The sequence below is a fragment of the Panthera pardus genome, unplaced genomic scaffold (genome assembly GCF_024362965.1).
Source record: "Panthera pardus isolate Hobbes unplaced genomic scaffold, ASM2436296v1 HiC_scaffold_16, whole genome shotgun sequence".
Taxonomy (NCBI): Eukaryota; Metazoa; Chordata; class Mammalia; order Carnivora; family Felidae; genus Panthera; species Panthera pardus.
The window spans coordinates 122437054-122462101 of NW_026526721.1; the positions used below are offsets into that span (position 1 = coordinate 122437054).

At 47.3% G+C, this 25048-nt stretch overlaps 1 protein-coding gene across 1 annotated transcript in view; it reads right to left on the reverse strand.

Annotated features, from left to right (window-relative positions):
* Positions 1-18757, reverse strand: part of CLSTN2 (calsyntenin 2) — a 603527-nt gene extending 584770 nt beyond the window's left edge. Inside the window, exon 1 of the mRNA XM_019437999.2 lies at positions 18270-18757. Within this exon, the coding sequence (XP_019293544.2) occupies positions 18270-18378 (109 nt within the window). The 5' untranslated portion in view covers positions 18379-18757. The remainder of the gene's footprint in view (positions 1-18269) is intronic.
* Positions 18758-25048: the final 6291 nt, after the last annotated feature.

The window sequence follows — 25048 nt, forward strand, 5'->3', positions numbered from 1 at the left end:
GTCGGTTAAGCGTCCGACTTCAGCCAGGTCACGATCTCGCGGTCCGTGAGTTCGAGCCCCGCGTCAGGCTCTGGGCTGATGGCTCGGTGCCTGGAGCCTGTTTCCGATTCTGTGTCTCCCTCTCTCTCTGACCCTCCCCCGTTCATGCTCTGTCTCTCTCTATCCCAAAAATAAATAAAAAACGTTGAAAAAAAAATTTAAAAAATGCTAAATCCCGTGCACTTGAGCCAGGCCATGTGACCGAAGCTAAGCTGAGGGACTAATTCACATCAAACCGCTCAGCTGACAATGACTCTCTCAGAGAAAGGGCAGAATTTGTATCAGTCAGGTTTTGCAGGGCCTCACCTGAAGTAACAGAATGACAGCAGGAATTCAGACCAGTGGGCAAGCGAGGTGAGTGTAGGGGGGAGGTTTTTCACTTCTGCCAGCTGTTCCACATCAGTGAAGGAAGTGCCACAGACAGAGGTACCTGCTTTGCAAATTCACTTATAGGTGCTCTGGGAGAATGCTGAAAATAGACACTCGAGAAATCTGGCTGCGAGCAGAGGCCAGATGTTCCCCCAGACACGTGAATGATTGTGTGCTGCAGGCACTCAGCCTAATTCAACTTCTGTCACCTCAAGAGGGCAGGGATGTACCTTTGCCCAGATCTTGGGGAAGGAGCTGGGGGTCACCCTGCCCTCAAGGAGCCTTGAGAGTCCTGGGCCCAGAATAAAAGCTGCCACCACTGCAGGGCCCAGTGCCTGCCCCAGCTGCAGAGCACTGCATGGGTCATTTGTTGCAGGAAGACCTCCTAACCCCAGTGGGTGTGAAGGGGTGTGTAAGCACTACACATGAGTGCTCACCGTTCACTGAAGGGAGACACAAGGTGGGAGTGAGCAGCATCCTCCAAATGTCCCTCGAGAACGCAGAGCTGCCAAGCAAGTCTGCCTGGATGTGCCAAGGACCCCCCCAGCATTCAGATCCTGAAATCTAAGACTTACCCCCGGGGATGGTATAGAGGAAGAGTCCAGAAAGAGCACAGCACACATCCCCTACAAAACACCTTCTCTTGTTCACTCCCACTGTCAGTTTGAGGTCCCTCAGAAGCAGGCCCTGCCTGAGTCCAGGATTTTGGGTGCAGGTGGTTTATCTGGGAGGTGATGTCAGGAAAGACCAGTAGGGGAGAGGAGCAGTGACTCAGGAACAAAGGATGGAAGAAAGTCACCACCATGGGCAAGTGGAGCCCAGGCTTCCAGGGACCTGAGGGAACTGTGTGAAAGGCTGTAGATGTTCTCTCACCAGTGGGGCGAGGGTGCCAGGGTACTGATCCACCAACTCCCGTCAGTCATTGGTGGAGGACCATTCCTGTGGGTGTTAATTCCTGGTCTTCGGACCTGGTACACATACAGAAAGAGAAGGGTCTCGTAGCCAGAAAAAGCCATAGACAAAGGGCCACTGGTGCTGGAAGTAGAGACTGAAAGCATGAAAATGGCAGGTGCAGAGGGAATGTGGGCAGGGCACTGATGGTGTCTATTACAATCCTCCATGGCCACATAAATCCCCTCCCCCCACACATCCCCGGCTACTGTTTAGTCTCTCTATCCAACCTGCATCTTATTGAGTCTGATGACAACACGTGCTAAAGAGGGGGTCAAGGCCTGCCATAACCTCCAGCCTGGAGTGCCATCCCCTCAGGGGAGGGAACCCCTAATTCCAAGCCAATGGTTGTAGGTTCACCTAACTCAATAGCTGTTCTATTCCTCTAGTCCTGCTGAATGGGGTAGATAGGGAAAAGAGCTGGCCCTTCTTCATCCTGGGCTGGTCATAACAGGCATGGTTCTGAAACCACCTGCTGGTGCATAGAGGTCTGCTTCTGAGCCTTTTGGCAAAGAAAAAAAAATTACAGTACTCCACAAAACCCCTGCATCCTAGGACTGCCTAAGGGTAACCCCTGACCTTAACTGCTGCCAAAGACTACAACTCCTGGAACCTGATATAATCCTTTTAGGGCACTTTTTTAACTTGGAGAGTGAGATGATGCTGAAATGGGAAACAAGTAAGCAGAGAAAGTCTGAACTCATCCTGAAATGCCAAAGAGATAACAGAACACCATGCCCTAGACACTTGTTTTAATCCCCAAGTTTCCTGTTAGAAATACTTTTGTCTAGCTGTCAGAGGTATTTTATACAACCTCAGGCTTTTACTGCCATGATTTTACCTTTCCCAAGTTCAACCATTTCAGGCAAATCAGGATGCAAATTCCCCCATGAAGTTAGAAAAGATGCCACTTTCAAGAAAATCCCCAAGGAACCAATGTGTGGTGGGGGTGGGGTGGAACCAAAGCCGGCTCAGAGAAGGAAGCATTTTAGTAAGTTAAGTTAGAAGAGTGGGCGTGAGAACTCTCCCTCCCACCCAGGCTCTTTATTCCACACAAGCTGGGTCTGTGCGGGAACTTGCTGGGAAGCTGCTTTTAAATTCACAGCTTATAGTCCATTATAATTGAAAATATGGTGACGCATAAGAGATGATGTTGATTTTAGAATCAGAATGTCAACCAGGTCTTCTCATTTCAGAAATACATACATCCCTTAGTGCCCTGAAGTTACTGTTGGGCTGAAATTTTTATAAACTCCACTCCAAGTCAAATATTACAGAACTACCAAATGTCACTGAACTACTTATTAAGGGAATATACCACTTCCTATGAAATCTAACTATTAAAATGCATTTTCATCTCAAAGTTACAGAAACTCTCTTTGGCAATTCAGCCTCTCTCTTAGTAACACCTCAAGCTTATGTGAAGGGAGGGTGAAAAATAAGACACTTAGGGATTAAAAACAACGCAATAAACAACGCTCATCCTCTACATTATCATGAGAACACTAAGGAAGAATTTTCCATCCAAGAACACGGGGTTTTAACTCTGAAATATCCATACTGACCATAATAAGTACTCTATCCTGTTTGTTGGAGTTTAACCCATTGGGTTATAAACACAAAATGATGGTATTTTTGCCCCCTCACCCCCAACTATGCTATGTCCAACCTCCTCTTTCCCACTGGGTAGGAACTGCCTCAAGGATATTCAGCCCATTCCACAGCTTTTCACTCTCTTTCAGTTCCCAAGGCTCAATCCAGGTCATTTTTAACAGCAATATCCTATGTGATCCAAAAATCTATTCTCCCCACCTCCCTACAAAGGCAAGGCATTACCAAGTCTCTGATGGAGGGGCCCAGTGTGGCCTGCCCCCTCCCCTCCCCTCCCCTCCCCTCCCCTCCCACCTGCTCTTGTGATTATGGAGTAGAGTAGCAGAAGAGGGGAAGGACCAGCAGATATCTCTATACTTAACACAAGGCAAAGCAGCAGCCCTCTCTTCCAATGGTCTAAATAATGTTCCAGTACATGGTTGATGGGCTTAATGCGGTCTTCCAACATGCCTCGCTGGGAAGCCTTATTCTTGTGAAGATCTTCTTGTGAAACGTGACAACTTCTTTCAGTTGTCCAGGTGGCATTTTCCCTTTTTCCCCCAAAATGTACCCAGAAAGACTATAGTTCCAGAAATTGTCTACCCTTTAAGGCAATGTCAACCTGTAAGTACATATGGGATACATCTTTGGTGTCTCCTAGATCTGGGAATTTCTGAGTGAGTGAGTGAGTGGGTGAGTGAATGAACTGCAGGTGTCCAGGTATGTCTTGGGCTGAATATCCCCCAACACATCATCCAGAGCTCCCTAGTCTCTTCCTTATGCCAGTAGCCCTGGAATGAGTCAGCTAAATATTGTTTGTATAGCTTTAATAAACCCCGAGTTTTCCAGGAATACAGCCACCCTATAAATTGAAGCCAGAGCATAATTTTCTTGTTCAGGACTTCACCAGAAATATCTCACTATATCTAAACAACACATCACTCCAATACTGCCCATGACATTTGAACTGCCAATACAACACACATGGATTCATGTGCATTTATAGCTGTGGGATTCACAGCAAGCATCTAATTCATTACTCTCTCCAGTAGAGTTGGGCCCAGGGCATTACATACTATTTTAATATACGTTTTCCTTTGAGTTCCTTTATATTTCAGTTAAGGCATTACATTGATTTGTTAAATTATGTATACAAGCAGGTAATAGTATCAGTAAATTTCATTGCAGGATAACAAAGGGTGCACTACAAAATATTTGTTGTAAAAAGGGGCCATTGGTTCTGACAAGGATGAAAAGCAGTGTCTGGATTCATAATCCTTTCGCTTTACTTCCCTGTTATGGACCTGAGACTTTAGTAAAACTCTGTTGGGTCCAAGCTCTATTCTTGGTGTGGGAATACAGGGAAATGTTATCACTTGAGCCAGAGCTCCAGGATGAGGGTATCTCCATCTGGTCTGGGTCCCCAGAACATACAGTGAGTGGCAGCATTATCCACAGAAAAACCCCTACCCCTTAAAGGGAGACATCAGGATCAGAGTCAGAGCTGTTAGCCACCAGCCCCACACCCCACATCCCTGTGGTGGGCGGGGGGGCGGGGAGCTCTCCTTCCCAATGCTAGCCTCAGAAGTTCTAGGTTCTGGTCTGGCTGGGGAAGGTGGGGTTTCCCTGTGCACAGTATCAAAGCTTTAATGCTCAGTACTGAACCAGTAGATCCTTAGATCCAGAAGTAAATGTTTTGACTTTGGAGAGATTCCCAATTGCTCATTTTTTTGTGGACTACACACACGGCCTAGAAATCTCAGCATAGCTGGAAGTCAATACCTCTTCCTGCCTGCCTGCTTCCCTAGCTGTGGTGGGAGAACTCCATGGGCCTCGTCCCATGTGGTAGTCCCATTTTAACTGATGACAAGGCTTTTCTATTTAAAACTTCATCCTTGCCTCTACATACCCATGCATCTGACATCATAAACTGCAAAGTGCCTTTAATGATCTGTTTGGAAAAGAAAGCATGTTTTACATTATGTAGGATTTCTACAATCTAGAGTTTAATAGAATGTGGATGGGAACACGCAGAATCCCCAGGATGACACAGAAGAGTGTGGTGGGGGGGCGCCTGGGTGGCGCAGTCGGTTAAGTGTCCGACTTCAGCCAGGTCACGATCTCGCGGTCCGTGAGTTCGAGCCCCGCGTCAGGCTCTGGGCTGATGGCTCGGAGCCTGGAGCCTGTTTCCGATTCTGTGTCTCCCTCTCTCTCTGCCCCTCCCCCGTTCATGCTCTGTCTCTCTCTGTCCCAAAAATAAATAAAAAACGTTGAAAAAAAATTAAAAAAAAAAAGAAGAGTGTGGTGGGGAGAGTGTTAGAACCACAGCAGGCTATAGCTACAACTAAATTCTCATCAGTGCAGTGACAGAAAAAATGTTCTCCCAAATGTTCAATGCTACAAAGATGGAACTTATGACTAAGTCATTTCATTGATGGGAAAGTTAATTTACATTACTTATCCCAGAAGAAGATACACTCTGGCAATGGACCCCAGCATCATCAGCTTCAGAGGTACAAGACCCTGAACCATCTGGCCTTCCCCTTACCTGCCTCACACCCAGAAGGTCACCCATCTCCAGCCTGGCTCCACCCCCCATCCTGGAATGCACCAGCACATGCCAGGGGTAGCCAGTAGCCAGCATGTGATGCTGGCCTTTCCTAAGCAAATCATCCTGCCCCACCAGCCCTTCTCTGCACTGGGTGTGTCTGCACTGGAAGAAGGGCACTGGGGACCCGGGAGGATGAAGGAGAAGGATTTAACAAGGAAAATTCCATCCCAAGCCTGCATCCCACATAAGGCAAAGAGGTGGCTTCCAGGGAGCTCTAGCCAACACTCATCCACCCTCCCTACACCCTAAACATCTGGGAACACAGGAATGGGGATGTCATTGACCCTGACTTTGAGTTCTGCACAGTTTAGTGAGGGGCGGGCAAGCAAATAACAATACAATCTGATAAGTGCCACTGCAGAAGTCTGTACAGCAGCTACGTAATGGGGCAAGAAGAATACCTCTCTTGGCCGGGGGGAAACGGATGGATTCCCAGAAAAGGTGCCCACACTGAGGGGTGCTGCCAGACTGCCAGGCAGGGCAAAAGTGGAGCAGCAGATAAGGCATGGTATGAAGCAACCAACACAGAGGCACAAGGAAGGCCCACAAGGCATGGAACTGGGGTTACCCATAGCCACAGAAGCTATTCATACTAAATATCAGGTTGTCTCACACGAGGACCCAAGACTGAGAAGGCACTCAAGACCCACCACCACTGGCAGTCAGCATGGGGAGGAGCCCAGTTTCCAAAGATCTGTGGATGCTTTTAGATCTTTTAGATGCCAGAAGGTACGTCTCATAGACTCATCCCTGGAGGGTCCACACAATTTGGGCACAGGAACCGATATCACACCGTGACAGAGACCTGCTTCACACATTCTCTACACCCTCCAGGCTGTCTTAAATGCCACCAATTGTGACTGTCTAACCCTATGGGTGGAGTTGCACTGTCTCTTTCTATAAATGCAAACATCACCAAACGAGACCAGGCATCATGTCTCATTACCTTACTTTCCCGGCAAGTCACATGTGCTTCCTCTCTGATAAGATGATGTAAGTAGCTCTAGGCACCAGTGTCTTGTAGATTTGGGGCAGGAGTCATGGTGGCTCCAAACTCCTATATAGGAGCCCATTTAGTTGGAAGTGTGAACCAGGTTACTTGTTTTGAAGCTGTGGCTACATAGCAAGTCTTCAGTCTTTAGTAAGAGTGGGGAGTTCCAGGCAACAGAAGCAGCAAAGTTTTCCAAAGATACTTTCTCACATTTTCCATTGGGTCAAGAAAACAAACTGTAAGATGAAAATGATGATGATTCTACTATTATTCATAGTACTTTAAAGAGTGGCTCCCGAGAATTGTCAAACTCTACCTCCAAAAGCAGAACTTAGTGCCACTAAGGTCTTGATAAGAGACACCCCAGAGGGGTGGGGTTAAGCAGAAAGAGCAATCACAGGATGGGGAAAAGGTGGAATGACAGAGGTACTGAAGGCTGACTGGACAATTTTGTCATCTCTTCCCTTTCCCCCCGCCCCTGGGCTCCAGAACAAAGAGGTGGTAGGACATGTCTGGAAGCAAAACTCCAGAAAAAGCGAAAGTTTCAAGCAAAGATCCCTGGCTGGTCTCTGACCTGAGTTCCTCTAGGTAGGAGGGCTGGGATTTAACTACTGGAAAATTAGGGTGGGAAGGAGGCAGGGGGTTGTTCAAAGAGGAAAAAATAAAATTTAAAAAAATGCTGTATTCATGATATCCAATTAGAAGAACAAAATCACTAAAAAGTCTCAAAATTAATAATCAATCAAGATATAACCATCTTGATATCTCTGATGATGGTGCAATAAAGCAGAGATCATTGATTTCCCTTTAGAAAAACTACCAACAAAAAAGCCAGAAAGGTAAAATCTAGGTCTTGGATTTGAAATTCTACTCCTATTATGAATAATTTCAGCCTCCTCTCCTACTCCAAATGACCATCCATCTCCCACAAACAAAAACAAGCAAAATAAAAACAACACCAAAAAGTGAAAGAAAGGAGGGAGGGAGGGAAACAGGTAGTGAAGGAAGGAAGGAAGGGACTAAGGGGAAGGGAGGGGAGGGGAGGGAAGGGAAGGGAAGAAGGAGGGAAGCAAGGAGGGAAGGAGTGAAGGCAGGAGGGAAGGGAAGAAGGAGGGAAGGAAGGAGGGGAGGGAAGGAGAGAGGGAAGGAGAGAGGGAAGGAGAGAGGGAAGTCTCTTAAAATACAAAGTCAATACTTCTTTCATTGCCCAGAGTTTCATGTATTTCTGAGTGGGGGCTTGTCTTTCAGCTCTTGGCTCTTAGTCCTGATTCTTCACCCCTCCCAGACAGGGTCTGGAGGGAAGAAGCTGGGGCACTTTGCAGTAAAGACCTACGTGCCAAGAAGTGCTGGCAGAGAACAATGAGCTGAGATTCTAGGACTGTGTGGGCTTAATTTTCCCTTGCATGTGAGCCTGAAGGACCAGAGTAAGTGATTTTCCAACTCCAGTGGCAAGAAAAAGAATCTCCCATACTCCAAACTTGTTCTCCACTCTATTTCACGTCTAACCATTAGTGATTCATCCCTTCAGGTTAACGTTGCCCATGGTAGGTTTGGAACCACTAGCTACAGGGCAGGCTGTTACCTGACATGAGCTGCATTTCAAAAGGGTCTGGTGTGTGGAATATAGGGAGAATCTGCCCCTAAAAGAGCACCTGTGATTTGAGAACTTGAAGCAGAAAGAGCTGGAAAAATAAACGTTCAGAACCTCAAACAACCATTCAATCAAGCTAAGAAAATGCTTAGAGTCTCCATCCCTCATGCTCTGTAAGCTTGCCTAATGCAAGCCCCCTTCCCTGTCCTCTCCCCTGTGTGCCTGCCTTCAGGACTGGAGCAAAGACAGTAAGTGTTGCACATAGGCATGGCCCCCATGTTGATGGGACATTCCTGGTGACAAGCTGCAGCAGAAGACCCAGATCCTCACTCAGGAAACTTTCATCTTTCAGCTAGACAGGGAACAAATCTTTCCTCTCTCAGGGCCTCGAGCTCTCTCCCAGCAAGTGAGGGGACATCTGTCTCTACCACCTACCCAGGCAGTCCTGAAGAGAGACCCCAGATGAAAGGGTAAACTCAATTTCCAGGTCACTCATTGTTTCTTCTCCCATTCACATCCCAAGGTCTTGTTCTCTGCCCCATCCTCAGTGTCTAGGTCAAGGGTGGGGGTTGTGGGACAACCCAGCCCAGAGGAAGATGACCCAATGGATGCCTCAGTGGAGTACTAAGTTCTCATCACCCACACCTACTTGGAGATGCCCTGTTCGCAGCCAAACCCAGGGTCACTGGGGTACCTTTGATGAAATACATAGAAGTTTCCTTTGAGCATGTGGCCTGAGCATCAGGGAGAAGTGTCTCTGGCTTCAGGGACAGAGCGACATGCTAAGTGTTTTGTGGCAGCCCAGAGAGTGAGCCTGTATACCCACCCACGTTCTCAAGCTCCATAAGTCCAGGATAAACTGTACTTCTGCAGAGGAAATCATAAATAATGCATCCTAAGACCAGGATTTCAATATCTTTGAAGGGTTTCATTTCTCCTCCCTTCCAACTTTGATATATGTACTTACTTAACAAGGGTCTGGGGAGGGTTAATTGAATTAATATATGTAAAGTGCTTTGGGTTTGAAGAGAATACGCAATATAAATGGAAGTGTCACTAAAAAGGTTAATCTAATTTACATCTAACACTTTCAGTTCATGGTGTTAATGAACTATATCCTTTTAGAGAGTGATTAATTTATAGAAATGTGATTATTTTTCCTAATGCTATATATGGGTCAGCTTCTCCTATTACTATATCTAACTTCATAGGAGAATTCAGCATTTTATAAATTAAAATCATAAATCAAACACCCCTGTAATGGCTATATTTCATTAATTACAAGGAGACATGCATTAGATTAACATTTATCTGTTTTAATTAATTTGCTGCAATGCAGTTATCCATGCAAATTGGAAAATGACACATCAGCTTGACATAATATTAACAGTTTTGACTGGTTCTTCCCTGAAAATTTATGCACCTGCAGCTGCTGCATTCCTGGGTAACCATGGTGACCACCAGCTGTGTGACATATGCAGGCTGTACATCAAAGAGCTGGGAAGGGACTTAACACTAAATTCAACCTTCTCCTGAAAATATACTTAACTAAAGAGGTAAGGCAGTGTAAAAAGAGAAAGACGCAGGGTTTTGTTTGGGAGAGTCCCCAAGTCTCAAAACAAATTTCTTAGATCCAATCACCTTCTTTTGTGATCCACTTCCATGTGGATACTCAGAACTTTCTTGGGCAGAGGAGGGCCTACTCAAGCAGACCCCAAAGGGGTGAGTGATTTGCCCCCCAGCCTCGCACTCATCAGTGGGTCCAGGTCACAAAGCTTTCCTTCATTCTCTACAGTGACCCCTGTCAGACTTGTTAGAAGACTGCAGATTTAACTATATACTACAAGAGACATCATGGGAAAGCAAAGCAGAAGTCACAAAAATGATGTGTGTTTTTTTTTTAATCAACAAAATTTAAGTCAAATTTCAGCCAATTAGGCATTTTTAGAAGCAATGAGAATGGCGTTTATAGCCTTTCTCAGTGAGAATTCCAACGGCATCTGCAGGACTTGACACCCTCATACGTTTTGCTGTGGTTAATGTTCTCCCGACTCATCTATAGAGCTGAGTGTTTTCAACTTTTACAAAGTGAGTGCTGTTAATTGGTTTGGAAAGATAGATAACTAAAGGGGAGAGGCCTGATGAGCAGTTCCTACCAGTGACCTAGAGCAGGAAGGGGCACTCAGCAGGAGAAATTTGCAAGGGCAGAGCCCTCAAGCCTCGAAGCCAGCATGGGTGGCATCACCCTGGCACACACTCCCGGCTCCCTCCACACTCAGCATTCACTATGGACCTTGGACAGTGCTGGCCACTGGGCACAAAGACATGGCCAGGACGCTTGCCCCTTGAGGGGCTCCCAGTCTGCCTAGGGATGTAGGAAGCCAACAGGCACTTTGATGGGGGAAACTAAAAGTGGTAAAATATGGAGGAACAAGGCCTCCACCTGGAAGCAGCCTTGCAACCCATGTAAAGAAACAAAGCGTTCCTTGGGGAAACTGTTAGCAGCCAATGGGAGTGTTTCTCAGCTTTGGCTGAGCATCAGAAATACCTGAGAACTTTAAAGGAAATCCCAGATCCTAGCCTAATCTCTGGAGGTGGGTTCCAGGCATCGGTGTTATTTAACAATTGTCCTAAGTGGTTCTCAACCCACTCAACACTGGGTGCTGAGAATCACTGACACAAGAGAAGAGAGGGAAGACTCTGAAACTAGACGTGGTGGATTCAATTCCCAGTTTTACTGTTTTACTAGTTGGGTGAACTGGGTAAGTAGCTTAACCTTCCTGGCCTTGGTTTTCTCACCTTTAAAGTGCGGATAATAAAAGCACACATCTGATTGAGTGGCTAGAGGGCTGAAGGAGTATTAATACCTATAAAGCACCCAGATCTCTGCCTGAAACACAGTAAGCTCTTGTTAGACGTTTGTATTTGATGCCTGGAAGTTTCTGGAAAGTTCCTGAGAGGAGGCCAGATGAGAAGTGAGGGGAAAAACCATAAACTTTGATGCGAGACTGGAGAGCTTAGAACTATCTTGAGAGCAACCATCATCAGGAGTGAGGCTCCCTGTTCTCAGAAGGCAACTGGGCCCTCATGAATCCTCACTTGAGAGGCAGCTTGGGTTGCAAGAGTGTAGGCATAAGTTTTCCACAGACACTTCCTGTCCTAGCTTTTGTTCTGAGAATATCTGAGCTGCTAGAAGGGGTTATGGTAGAGATGGAAGAGGCAGACCTGGGAAAAGGACTGGTTTCCTCCAGAATAGGAACTGGTCTCCTACTCTCTCTCCTATCCCTACAGCGCCCTCTCCCACCCCAGTTCAATGGCTGCAAATCGTGTTATAGGAATTGGATTTCCAGTGCTGGAGCCCCAGTGGTAGCAAAGATTCTGCTACCTGTGGAAGTAGAGAGCTGGAGACATCAAGGGGCCATGCTGTCCAGACAGTGGACATCACAAGTGGTAGCCTGCAAGAGACAAAAACTTGAAGCAATTCCAAGAGTGTGAAGCTATTCTCAAAACCTACCAGGGACCCTACCGGCCCCTAGCATGGATAGTGAAGGATGGATTCATGATGACTGGGATGGAATTTCTTGCAGGCTTGGTGGGACTGGAGTTGGTATCACCCATCCTGACAGCAGTGTGAGGGAAGGGGTGAGGAGGGGGCCAAATTAAAATTTAGCACTTCCATATGCAAAACTTGCTGAATAAGGCAGTAGCAATGGGCATGGGGAGATGTGGAAGGTTCTAGATCTTTATGAGAAGAAGCAACTGGACATGATGAAGGATGGGGTGTGGTGGAGGAGGAGAGCGAAGCATGCTGGAGGATTCCTGGGGCTCTGACTTGGGTGAGTGCACAGAGGTATCCTTTACCCAAATGGAGGCCACTGAGTAAGCAGCAGATTCCTGGAGGGAAAGCTTGGGCATACATGGGGCTGGTGGTACCCCAGAACATCCTAGAGCGGGGGCAGACAATGAGTGAGTCTCAGAGTGGGGCTCAAGATGAGAGCTACAAGGAAAATTGGTCAGGGCCAGAGATACCCCTGGAGGACTGATGTAAGCAGACGGCACTGAGCTGGAGACAGGCAAGGTCTTAAGAATGCCTAAGAACAAGTGCCTGTTCCAAGGATTAGAAAACCACTAGGAAGAGGCAGAAGTGGGCTCTGAGTGACATCACCTGGCTCTCTGGTGCTGGATCATAGCCAATCACAAGCTGGAAGTCCCCTTGGTCTGCTTTCTGGTGGCTCTGTTGCTGCATGCCCCGTGGGGTTCCTTTATTAACCTTATAAAATGGGTATTTATGAAAAGAACAATTGACACATATAATCATCCCATGACATTAGAAGAAAAGGAGGCCTTATGAGTAGTCAGGTACCTGCTACTCCATCTATACCATCTCCTCCCACCCTTGCCACACCCACTCTTCAGCATCCTCCCTCCTTCTCCCCAGTGTCCAGCCTTCAAGTATATCTAATATACTTCAAAGTGTTTGTGGTATCCTTTATTCACCCTGCATGCTTACAAAAGGATTCAGAAGAGGGCCATGCTTAACCCAAACGAAAGACCAGCCAGGGAGCTCTTCCTAAGGCAGGAGACCCTGACAAGCACATCTCAGACCATGCAATGCAGACAGCTACCTTCTCTGCTTGAGGTCAAGCATGACAGGAGGTGAGGAAGGCTTCAAGCTGCCTGGACCAGAAGATAGAAGCTATGCTTACTCCTCATGGAGAAGTGAATCAGAGAATGAGGCTTCCAGAGAAACTGACTCTTTCAGCAATTTGTAGTGATACCCAAATGTTCTCAGACACTGAGGAGATGCCTTTTCAGGGAATCAAGAGCCTCCCTGACCTCACTCAGACCCCTCCCCAGAGCAGACATATCATGCTGGTAGGTAAGCCTGGGTGATATGGGAAATCCATGTCAATGACACTGTTCTGGGCTCAAATCTCAGTTCCACAGACTCCAAGCTGTGAGACCTTGGGCAAGTTACTTCACTTCTCTGGGCCTCAATTTTCTCCTCTGATAAGATGGGACAGTAATTCTACCTGCATCATAGGATTAGGGTTAAGAACAAACCAACGGACATGTGAAATGCTAAAAATAGTGCCTGGCACATAGTGTGCATTCAATAAACATTCACTCTTTTATTAGCTCTGTAACATTATGCAGAAATGTATTTGGCCATGGCTGAGCTCCCTCTTCACTCCTGCCTGTGTACCAATCATGTGCATTCTTACCACCCTGCATTCACTGCCCTGCCCTTTCCTATCTGCTTACCCAGTGCCTACTCACCCATCAAAACTCCTTTCATTTGCTCCATAAATCTTTCCTGACTTCTCCCATCCTTGCCAATTTCTTCCTTTCCTCCAAGATTTTCCTGATGTCTGTAGTGCACAATCTACCCTTTTCCTGTCAGCTATGAAGTTCTCCAATAGTTCATGTCATGTGTGATGTTTGCCCTAAACAGAGTGTGAACCCTTTGATATCTGGAACTTGCTTTATCTTTTTGTTCCCCTCACAGAGAATAACAGAAGACTGAGGAGTAGCTACTGGCTGGTAAGGCTAAAGAACAGGGCCCATGCATATTTACAGTGGCCTCTCACCCAAGGCATCCTTCTCAGACCAGTGTCCCCCCTGCCTTCTGCCTGATGCTCCCACAAAGCTCATAGCACAACTGTTACAGATGCATGTTTGCCCCCACCCCCACCAAGATTCATGTGTTGAAACGCAACCCCAAACGTATTGGCATTAGGAAGTGGGGCCTTTGGGAGATGAAAGGGGTTAGATGAGGTCATGCAGGTGGAGCTCGAAAGAATAGGAATAGTGCTCTTGTAAAAGTCAGGAGAAAGCTTGCTTCCTCTCTCTGCCATCTACCCTGTGGAGTACAATGAGAAGTCCACCATCTGCAACCTGGAAGGGCTCTCACCAGAACCTGACCCTGAGGGCACCCTGAGAGCAACTTCCAGGCTCCAGACCGTGAGAGATAAATTGCTGTTGCTTATAAACCACCCAGTCTACAGGATTTTTGTTATGGCAGCCCCAACTGGTTAGGATGGTGACCTTCTGTTCTCCTACTTTGTACGTGTCTTGGAGCTCAGCAGCCTTCTCCCGATCCAGTCCTCTCTTGGTCCATCTCAAATTTATCACGCCAACGGAAACATTTCCACAGGGTCCAGTTAGTGGTGGGCCAGACAACAAATAATACAAATAATCTGTTTCAAGCTGCCATTTGGTTATCATACCTTTGGTTACCTCCTTCCATGTAAATATGCATCATCAGAGAGGTTGCCTTAGGCAAAACAAGAACGCTTCTCTGCTTCCTGGAACAGCACACCTGGGAAGAAAGTGCTGACAGGGCAGGGAACTCTCCTAACAGTCCAAATCAACCACAGAAGCTCTTCCTCCACAGACCAGAACCCCCACACCTTCAGAGCCGGCCCATGGAGACATGTTTATTTATTTATAAAGCACACATTGCTGAGTCCTTACTCTGGGCTGGCCCTGCATTAAGTGTCAGGGCTTTTGAGATGAATGAGAAGGGGTCCCTGGCCTCGAAGGCATCCAGAGACTAGTGAAAGTGGTAAATGTTCTCACAATTGAAGCCAAATGTGTATGAATGTGCACTTATATTTATATACAGTATTTCCACACACACAATTCACACACACACATACACACACACACACACACACACACACACACACACAGAACAAAGTTGAGCTGAGAGAAGATATGAACAAAGCTAATGAATTGCCAAGAGGTCAAAAAGGGGATTTCACCAAACCTCAGACGTCAGAACCTAGTGTTTAAGTGACAAATAATTAGTCACTGTGTATTTAGTGCCGTTTACATGCCATGAACTAAATGATTTCCAAGCCCTCTCCTGACAACCACTGTGCAAGGAAGATTTTTGTATCCCTATTTTATAGATAAGGAAAATTTACCCTGAATTATCTAGCTAGGAAGCAGTAGGACCAGGATTGGAACCCAGGTTTCTCTAAGCCCAACTTTCACTTTATATAGGAGAGGAGAAAACATCTAAAACATCTCAGTCAAGAAACGACAGCACTTTAATTGCAAACAGGTATAGTCACTAACCCATCCCTACTGACGGCTCACTTATACCTGGAGACCAGGCAGCAGCATGGCCCTAGAGATACAGGGAGAGTCAGGAGGAGATTCCAGCCCTCAGGGCTCACAGAGCAGAGCTGGGGCCAGACAAGGAGCCCAGGCCTGCTAGAGGGACAGCCACAGTTTTCTGGGGGTGACCAGCCTGGGAGACCAGTCGGGAAAGGTTCCTAGAGGAGGCCATGTCTAAGCCTGTGTGATGAGTAACAGAAGGAATTAGGCTAAGGAAAGTGATCTTCTAGTCGGAAGACATAATCCAGAGGCTCCATGAGCATATCCCAGTCCAGTAACCATAGCCAATTCAGGATGAATGGAATCTGGCCTTTTCAAGGAATCTAAGAAGTGTTCATCTTTTTTGAATAGCCAAGATATAGAAAGGTAAAGGGAACCAGTTATAAAAACTGCCTGGCCACTGGATTAATTCAGAAATCAGGAATACGTTTGCACTGAAAGTTGAGTGATTTGGTGAAAAACCCAAATAGTTGTAGAGAATTAGCTCCTCGATTCTCTGCAGCAAGAAGCAAGGAACGCAAAGGCAAAATGAGCTGTGCACACAGACACAACATCTTACAGGAGCCCAAAGCTGGGAAGGCGTGCTTCCAGACAGTTGTCCAGAGGGTGCGTTCAACTCTGCCAGGCAGCGTGATGCCATGCTCCCAATTTTCTTCTACACATGAATACAGAATTGTATTCAGGAAGAAAGCTATTTTTTGTTCCATCTTCTTCACATCTTCCTGACTTTTCTCTTTTTCAATGATGGGAGTAATAATGATAAGAACCTTAAAAACAGCAACATCACTGGCAGTAGGAAGCATACCTTTATTGTCTCACATGTTCTTCAGAGAATCTGTGAGATTGGAAACATAAAATACAAGTGCATTGTAATAAGGAAAGTCAGTCCTGTAAATAACAACTAACGTGTCATAATAAATGTCTCTGTTTTGATCAACTATTACACATTTGTCTTAAAAAAAAAAAAAAAAAAAAAAAAAAAAAAGAGGCAGCTAACAGCGCTCTTTGCAGCCCCCCAGTGGCTGGAACAGGAAAGAAGGAAGAAGGGGGATTCGCACAGCAACCCTGACCCCTCCAGGGCCAATCAACTTTTTACAGCGGAAAGACAAATGGCTTGTTTTCACCGCCAAATGAATATGTTCTAAGTGAGGAAGATGAAAAGTATTGGTTCAAATGCACATAATTATACACATACACGTGAATCACTGGGAGTCTGGATTTTTTTTTCCTTTTCATCTTTCTCTCTTATCTCTGCAAAGCTTTCTATTCTGACCTGAGAACTCCACAATGCAAGAGCACACCTCGTCCTCTACCAAAACAAGCTTTTCCCTTTTCCTTACTTGCTGCGAGCTCCCCCGTTTGCAGACATCTGCTTATAAATATACCATTTGCTCTGCTACAAAATGATGAAAAATCTTCAAAAACATGTCATTTGCCTGTTTAAAACAAAGTGCCTATATGAGGGAAGGAGGGCAAAAGGTTTGGAAGCTCCTTGTTTTTACCAAAACAACCGTCTGTCAGAATGATTCCTATCAGCGACTCCTTTACCACACTTTGAGAAATTTTCATAATGAGTTTTTCCTTGTCTTCCCCAAAAAGAAACTGCTTCTCAAGGATACACGAGGGGGCTGAAAACAAACAAACAAACAAACAAACAAAAAACCCAGCATGTCTGATTATAGTTTCAAAACCATGTCACCAAAAATGTAAGGTTAGAGAATAAGCAGAAACTCTATTCTCAAATATATCGCTCACAAGTTGTGGGAGAAGCATCCCCGAGGTCCAGAGGCGGCAAACCGTCTACCTCTCACTCTCTTCACCCTCCAAGAGTAATTAAACCTGATATACATTCCCTCCCTGAGCCACTGGTAAGCTCTAGTTCAAAGCCAGCTTGCAAATCAGGTTGCCTCTAATAGCCTGTTTATCTACAGGTGCAAACCCTTCCGCCCCCTGATGATGGTCAGACAAGATTCCAGGGACCACGTTGCCCCCCTCCTCGTTACCTGACAAATTTGGCCACAGCCCCCAAGCCAAGCGCACACCCTCCTCGTCAACAGCGCTAAGAATCAACAAGTTATCATTAAGCTGGGCGCTCCAGCCCAGATCTCCCACCACCTCCCCAGAGCCCACCGCCACCCAGCTCCTTCTCCGCTCTCCTCTCGCCCCTCCCCTCACGATCCTGCCCGCACGTGACCTTCTCTTTCAGATCCGCCCTCTGGTCGCCCCCAACCCAGCGCTATCTCCACGCACCAAGACAGCTGTCAAAGTACGCCCTGCTCGCCAGCCTACAGTCTTCTAACAGCGCCGGGCGTTTACCCAGACCCTGCTTCCGTCTGGGAGGGAGCAGCGGGGAGGTCAGGATCTCCCACTGCACCGGGTGGGCACCTCGGCCGGCTCCAGCCGGAGCGGAGTCGAGTCGGAGAGGCTGTGGGGGGCGTCACATCCTGCACTTCTTCCGGACTCCACGGCCCACCCGGAGGGCGCGCGTTCCCAGGAGAGTCACAGCCGCCCTGGGGGAATCTGGGGCGAGCCGGGGGGCCTTCCCTGGAGCCTACAAGTTTCCACCCACCTCCGAGCTGGAGAGACACTCTGCTCCCTCCTTTGAAGGCACCCCCGCCGATGCCCTCCCTCAGGGCGAGAGCAGGCAACTGCCTCTTCTCCCGGCGCCCGCGCCCTGCTCAAGCTGTCCGTGGGCTAGGGCCCGCGACGCCCGCACTACGCGCCCACCCCGCCACAGACAGTCCCCAAAGTTGTCCCGACCTCGCTGACCTCCCCTTCTTCTCGGTCCCTGGACCCCGCCCAGGGCTGGGCCGGCGTCTGCAGGTGGAGCCTCTCGGGGTGCAGGGAGCTCACTTCGGGGATCCCGGGCGCAAGAAGCCGGGGTTAGCTGCAGCAAGGGAGGGCGTGCAAATCTAGCATGAGCCCGGGTCCCCGCGCTTGCACCCGTCAGACCGCCCTGCCTCCCTCCTCCGAGAGGAGGAAACTTCCCCAGCACCCACCTTTAGCCGCGAGGAGGCGGCGCCGCCGGCTGCCCCCTCCGCCGCCGCTGCCGCTCCCCACGCCCAGCGCCAGCAGGAGCGGCACCCAGCACAGCCTCCCGGTCAACATCCTCGCCGCCGCCGAGCTGCCGCTGCCGCCTGCTGCCCGCACCGGCTCTCGCCTTCCGGCGCCCGCCGGGCCGCGGCCGCCTCGCTTTGCCTGCTGGGTGCGCTTCGGACGCCGCCGCGCTCGGCCTCAGCTGCCCGCCGCCGCGCTGCTCGCTCGCTCACCGCCAGCAGCCGCGCTCACTGGCGCGGACCCGGAGCGGCTCCGGCGCTCACCCCGGGACGGCCCGTGACGTCACGGAGGGAGGGAGGTGGCTCCTGCATATTCATGAGACGCGGACACCGGCCCGGCTTCCGCGCTCCCGGCTCCGCGGCTCCGACCCCCAACTTTCCTCCAGCGTCCTCACCCTCCTGGGCGCTGGTGCTCCAGGCAGGACTCGGCTCCCGGAGGACCGCGGCGGGCGGGTGCGCGGAGCCGGGCCGCCTGCGCCCCCGTTCCGTCTCCCCAAATAACTGTCGCAGGCCCCCTCAGAAAGTGGTCACTGGAGCCTGCGAGTCGTCTGTTGGGGCGCAGGGGATTCTGCCCTGCCACGCCCTTGGAATTGACATACGTGTGGCGGGGCTGGCGCGTGTGCTGCGGGTCCTGCCCTTGGCCAGGCATCTGGACGCTTCGTGCTGCCTGGTCTGGGGAGGGCGCCAGGCACACGCGAGAGCTGGAGAGCGTGAGCGCTGCTCTGGACCTGCCAGGCAGGGTAAATCTCAGTGGACCTGGAAGGCAATGGCCAGACTCCGCACCATCTTGGAGACGCAGGTGCAGCTGTGGCTCTCCGAGGCTGATGGACCAGATCCGAAAAGCAAACTTGGGGTTCTGGGCCTGCAGAGGCAGCAGTGGGGACATAAACTTCCCTGCAGTATGGTACCTAAGCAAGAAGTTACCACCTTTCTGTTGTCACTCCCATATATCTGAGACCATGCCACCTGACGTCATGTCTTGCAACATTTCATGCCATTGAGTAATTATCAGTTCCCTGAGAGCAGGGGCTGTGCATGTCTTGATGATCCCCCACCACCCCAAGGCCACTCAAGGTTCATAAAAGTACTCGATTGACATTAACTAATGGCTCAGAATAAATCTTGGCCATATTTGCATATATGTAGTGCAAACTTCACACACAATTGCAGGTTCATACGGGATAGGTAAGAAGTGCGCCTGGATGGTTCCTCTGTGGGTTAAGCATCTGACTTTGACTCAGGTCATGATCTGGTGGTTTGTGCATTGGAACCCCAACATGGGACTCTCTGCCATCAGCCCAGAATCAGCTTGGGATCCTCTGTCCCTCTCCCCCTCTGCCCCTCCCCCACTCACTTTCTGTCACTCTCCCTCAAAAATAAACATTTAAAAAAGAATAAAGAGATAAGACAGAGAAATAGAGAAACAAAAGTTACTTATTCATTGATTCAACACATTTACTGAGCACCTAGACAGGGTGTATTACCCTGCCACTGGGCACTTCATTGGATACTGGGGTCCAATGGCCAAAAAGAGTTGTCTGTCCTCTTCTTACAGCCTTTGTTTCCTATCCGAGAAGCAAGAGAGTGCAGTAAAAGGCAATTACAATGCTTTGTAAATGTTATGGTCCTGCACATTCTTTATGTTGCTAGATATGAGCCTATACAAATCAATTAACAAAATGTATATATTGCAACAGTGTCTAAACAGCATCCTATAATTAATAACTGTTGTTTAGGGTGCTCAACAAAGCCATAAAATGCATTAACAGCCCTCACGCTGCTCAGCCTTTTTGCACCACCCTGGCAGCTCACCCAGAGCGGATGCAGTGGTGAAGGCCAACTCTTCTGCATTTCCAGGCACAAAGAGGTGCTTAGGAGTGGTTGGGGGAGGGGGCAGCAGTGAACTGTGGTGGCTGCAGTAGGGCCCAGGCCAGGCAGGTCATTCACCTGCAGGTTTCCTCTAACCTACACAACCAACATCTGTGCTATTATTATCATTTCACACATAAGGAAAGAAGGTAAGTTAGGTAACTTCCTTGCCCAAGATCAAAGGGCTAATAAATGCCTACGCCAACACCAGAATCTTGCCTTTTTTAGATTTGGGATTCAATTGAGAAAGGGTGGCACGGAGAAAGGGAAGCTGACCCAGGCAAAGTCAAGGAAACCGGCATATACAGGAGAAATATAAATTTGTCTCATTTTCTTCCATTTGCACTCCATCCAACTACATATCTGCCTCTCTTTCATTTTCTCTAATCATTAGACTTACCTTAGTAACTTACCTGTACTGTCCCTTGATATCATTCTACAGAGTTTCATTAGGACCAATTGGTTAGTCCTGAAAATTTTACATGAAATTTCAAACACAGACTAATGATAAAGAAGAGGAAATACAGCTGATTGGAAAACATCCCCACCCCATACAGTAGATCACCAAGAAAGAACACAACAGAGATGTACCAGGGAGCAGTCCAGTGACCAAGTGACACAGTACTGCTAGCCTCCATCTCCTCCCCTACAAATAGGTGTATAATGATGCCTTTTGCAGGAGATGAAGTGCACTGATGGCACTCATTTGTTCATGTCTCCCTCAGTCCACTCCCTTTGGATATACTCTCCCACCCCAACTTAGGGTTTGGCCAGATGACTTGCTTTGGTCAATAAGACCGTAACATGCATGTTTCCTTTTTCTTTCCTGGACCCCTGCCACTGCCATAAGAACAAGCCCAGCATTACCCGCAGGAGGTTGAGAGACTGCAAGGAGCAGAGCTGAGTTGTTCAGGCACCCAAGGCCAGCCAAGGCTGGTCAACAGCAATTGACCCACCTGCTGACCACAAGATGCATGAATGAGCCCAGCAAGATCAGCCAAGCCTGGCCCACACCCAGCTGACTCATGAGAAATAATAAATGGTTGTTGTATTAAGCCACTATGTTTTGGGGAGGGGTTGATTAAAAAGCATTACACCTGGGGCACCTGGGTGGCGCAGTCGGTTAAGCGTCCAACCTCAGCCAGGTCACGATCTCGCGGTCCGTGAGTTCGAGCCCCGCGTCAGGCTCTGGGCTGATGGCTCGGAGCCTGGAGCCTGTTTCCGATTCTGTGTCTCCCTCTCTCTCTGCCCCTCCCCCATTCATGCTCTGTCTCTCTCTGTCCCAAAAATAAATAAATAAATAAATAAATTTAAAAAGCATTACACCTGCTTCACAAGGTCATTCCAAAAAGTAAATGAGAAAATGTATGTGAGATATTCAGTACGTTGCCTGCCACATAGTCAACATCCAATAAATATAAAAATGTCTCCCTCTTGGGGCGCCTGGGTGGCGCAGTCGGTTAAGCGTCCGACTTCAGCCAGGTCACGATCTCGCGGTCCGTGAGTTCGAGCCCCGCGTCAGGCTCTGGGCTGATGGCTCGGAGCCTGGAGCCTGTTTCCGATTCTGTGTCTCCCTCTCTCTCTGCCCCTCCCCCGTTCATGCTCTGTCTCTCTCTGTCCCAAAAATAAAAAAAAAAATAAATAAATAAAAAATTAAAAAAAAAAAAAAAAATGTCTCCCTCTTAAACCTATTTCCCAAGTCTCTGAAATGCCACTCATAACTGTTTCCTTTGGGAGAAAGCTACCAACCTTGCTGAGGGGATGAAGATGAGTAAGTTCAGCCTTGGATGTACTCAGACCACAAGAGTTTCAAGTCCACATCATCTGTGTGGAGCACTGCTGTGCCCTCTGCTTCTTCTGGGCCATCGCAGATGCAGAAAGCAGGTAAAGCAACCCACTAGCTAATGTGTCACTCGGTGCCAGGCTTTGCAATGGGGCTTTTACATTCCACATTTCATTTAATCCTTGCAACAGCAGGTATTTTTTTTTCCAGTTTTATTATAACCAGATTACTGGCTTAGAAAGTTTGAGTAACTTATCTACATTCACATAATTATGCAGAATATGAATTAGTGTCTGCCTAATTCCAAATCCCATCTTTCTCCCATACACCATTGTTTTGTAGGAAAAGTAAGCAATGAAAAATAGTTTCATATGAGAAAAGGCAGCGTTGGTGATTTGATTTTTTTTAAAGCTTTATTCACCATCACCTCTGAGTAATAAATAACCGATTGTCACCAAAGTAGTAATACAAATCTCCGAATTTGTTCAGGCTGTACGCTTTATTTTTGACTTGTTATTGGCACATGTTCCTTTAAGACCAGGCTCAAAAACTTGTGAGTGGGATGATGTAAGGCCTTGGTCACTTTATGCCCCAAGCCCAGGGTCCCACCTGGTGGTGCAGTAATGAATCTCAGACAATTTATTTGGGTCAATAGTTTTTAATAAATAAATAACTCTCCTGTTTCAGAAAATAGAATCTAACAGGAACAGGCCTGACACCAGCCCAGCCAAACCCTCTCATTTTCACCAGGGTCATTAATGCTTTGCCCAATTAAGCACCAAAACACAGCCCCTGAATAATTTAAGCTGGATAAGTGAAGAAAATAAATAAATTATAGCGGCTTTTGGAAACTTATTTTTAAAAGGAAAATTAAGCAGAGGCTTTCTACAGGACCCAGACTTAATTCCATTAAAAGTATTTAACCTTAAAAGAAAGGTTGAAAATCCGATCCTTAAAGAGCTGGAGCTGTTTACTGTTCCCCTCCCCCCATCTTGGCAGGTAAAGCCAGGTCTTTATGACCCACAAGCAATTGGAGAGGTTACAGAATTTTCAACATCTCTCAGATGTTTTGATGCTAGTGCAGACACTGCCAAAGAAGATTTTTAAAGTTCAAGCATTTCTCTTCAGGAAAAAGCAAGACAAGCTTGTTCGTGACCAAATCCGGTTCATGTTCAACACTGTTTAGACATGAGTGTTTTATGCTTGGCAAGGCAGAGTGCCCGACTAAAAACAAATATGTCATTGATTATAGCAAGGAATTATTCCAGTATGCTCTCTTGTACTTCCCTTGGACCTGTGTACCCTGTGGTGGTGGTTTAAGAAACAAAACACAAAAAACAGAGCCATAAAATCCAGTGACACTTCTCCCATTGAGGGATGGAATCTATTGCTCCTGTCCTTGAATCTGAGCCGACTTGTGACTGCCTCTTCCCACAGAATTCAGCAGGAGTGAGGCTACGTGACTTCCCAGACTAGATCATAAAGGCAATGCAGCGTCTGCCTTTCTCACTAGGATGCTCACTTTTGGAGCCTGGGGCTGCCAGGTACAAGGTCTGACTATCCTGAAGCTGCCATATTACGAAGATCTCAGGCCATGTAAGAAGACCGCATACAGGTGTGCTGACAACCCCAGCTAATTCCAACATTTGAGTCATCCCAGAGCCTCCAGATAATTCCATTTCTTAGCTGCGGACTCACTTCCAGCTGTTTGGATCCCCTCAGCTGAGGCCTCAGACATCATGGAACAGGATGAAGCCATTTCCACTATGCCCTGCCTAAATTTGTGACCCACAAAATCCATAAGTGCAATAAAATGGTTGTGTATGCCACTAAGTTTTGGGGTGGTTTATAATGCATCATGAGTAACCGGAACATATTTTCATTTGTTCCCTGCAACGAAGACCAGGGAAAGAAAAGTATGCTGAGGTAAGTCATGTGTGATTAGTTCCATTTTGTAGCTCAAATATGAGGACTTGGAGAGGCAAAAAAGAGGTACTAACAGAGCTTAGTAGAAAGAGAATGACTTCCAGAATCAGACAAACCTAGATTCCAAACCCAGCTCTATCATTTTCTAACCATCTTTGACTCCAGAAAGCTACTTATTCTGTTTAGACCTTAGTTTCCTCATCTACAAACTGGAACTAACCTAATAAGGTTGTGGGGTTGTTGTTTTTTTTTATTGTTTTGTTGTTTTTAATTTTTTTAGTGTTTATTTTTGAGAGAGAGAGACAAAGCGCAAGCAGGCCTGGGGCAGAGAGAGTGAGACACAGAATCCAAAGCAAGCTCCAGGCTCTGAGCTGTCAGCACAGAGCCCATGGGACTCATACCCATGAACCAAGAGATCATGACCTGAGCCAAAGTCACACACTTAACTGACTGAGCCACCCAGGCGTCCCAATAAGGTTGTTTTTAAGATTAAATGAATTGTATAAAGAGCTGAATCTTTTCCCTGCCAGATGGTAGAGATACAGTAAATAGAGCCATCAATAGTGACAGTGGGAACTCCTCCAGGGCCACACAGGTTGCTGGTGGCCTTTTTCCTGATCTTTACTCCAGGGTTTGGTGTTTCCTATGCAGGCAAAATGTGGTTCCACACGTGGCACCACACCAGCTCAAGCCCTACCAGCACCTTTGCCAACACTCTAAGGAAAGCATCAATCCACATGCACTGCAAGAGCAGTTCAGTACATGTATCTGTTCTGTCATTTCTGGGCTTTGTTCCACTAAAGGGGATAAGAAGGAACCTACCACTTATTGAGCACCTACTATAAGTCAGACAATATATACATTACCTCTGTCATCCTACAGCTCAGAAAGGTGATTTATTACTCCTATCAAACACCCACGGAAACTAAGGCTCAAAGACATTAAGTTACACTGTGTGTTAGTGAGGGTTCACCAGAGAAATGGTATCAGTGGGAAAGGGTGGGTGGGGGGAGAGAGAGAGAGAGAGAGAAAGAGAGAGAGATGGATATACATATCTATATATCTATATCTGATACAGATGATAGATAGATAAATAGATAATAAATATGGAGAGAGAGAAGAAATTGATTTATAATAAGGAATT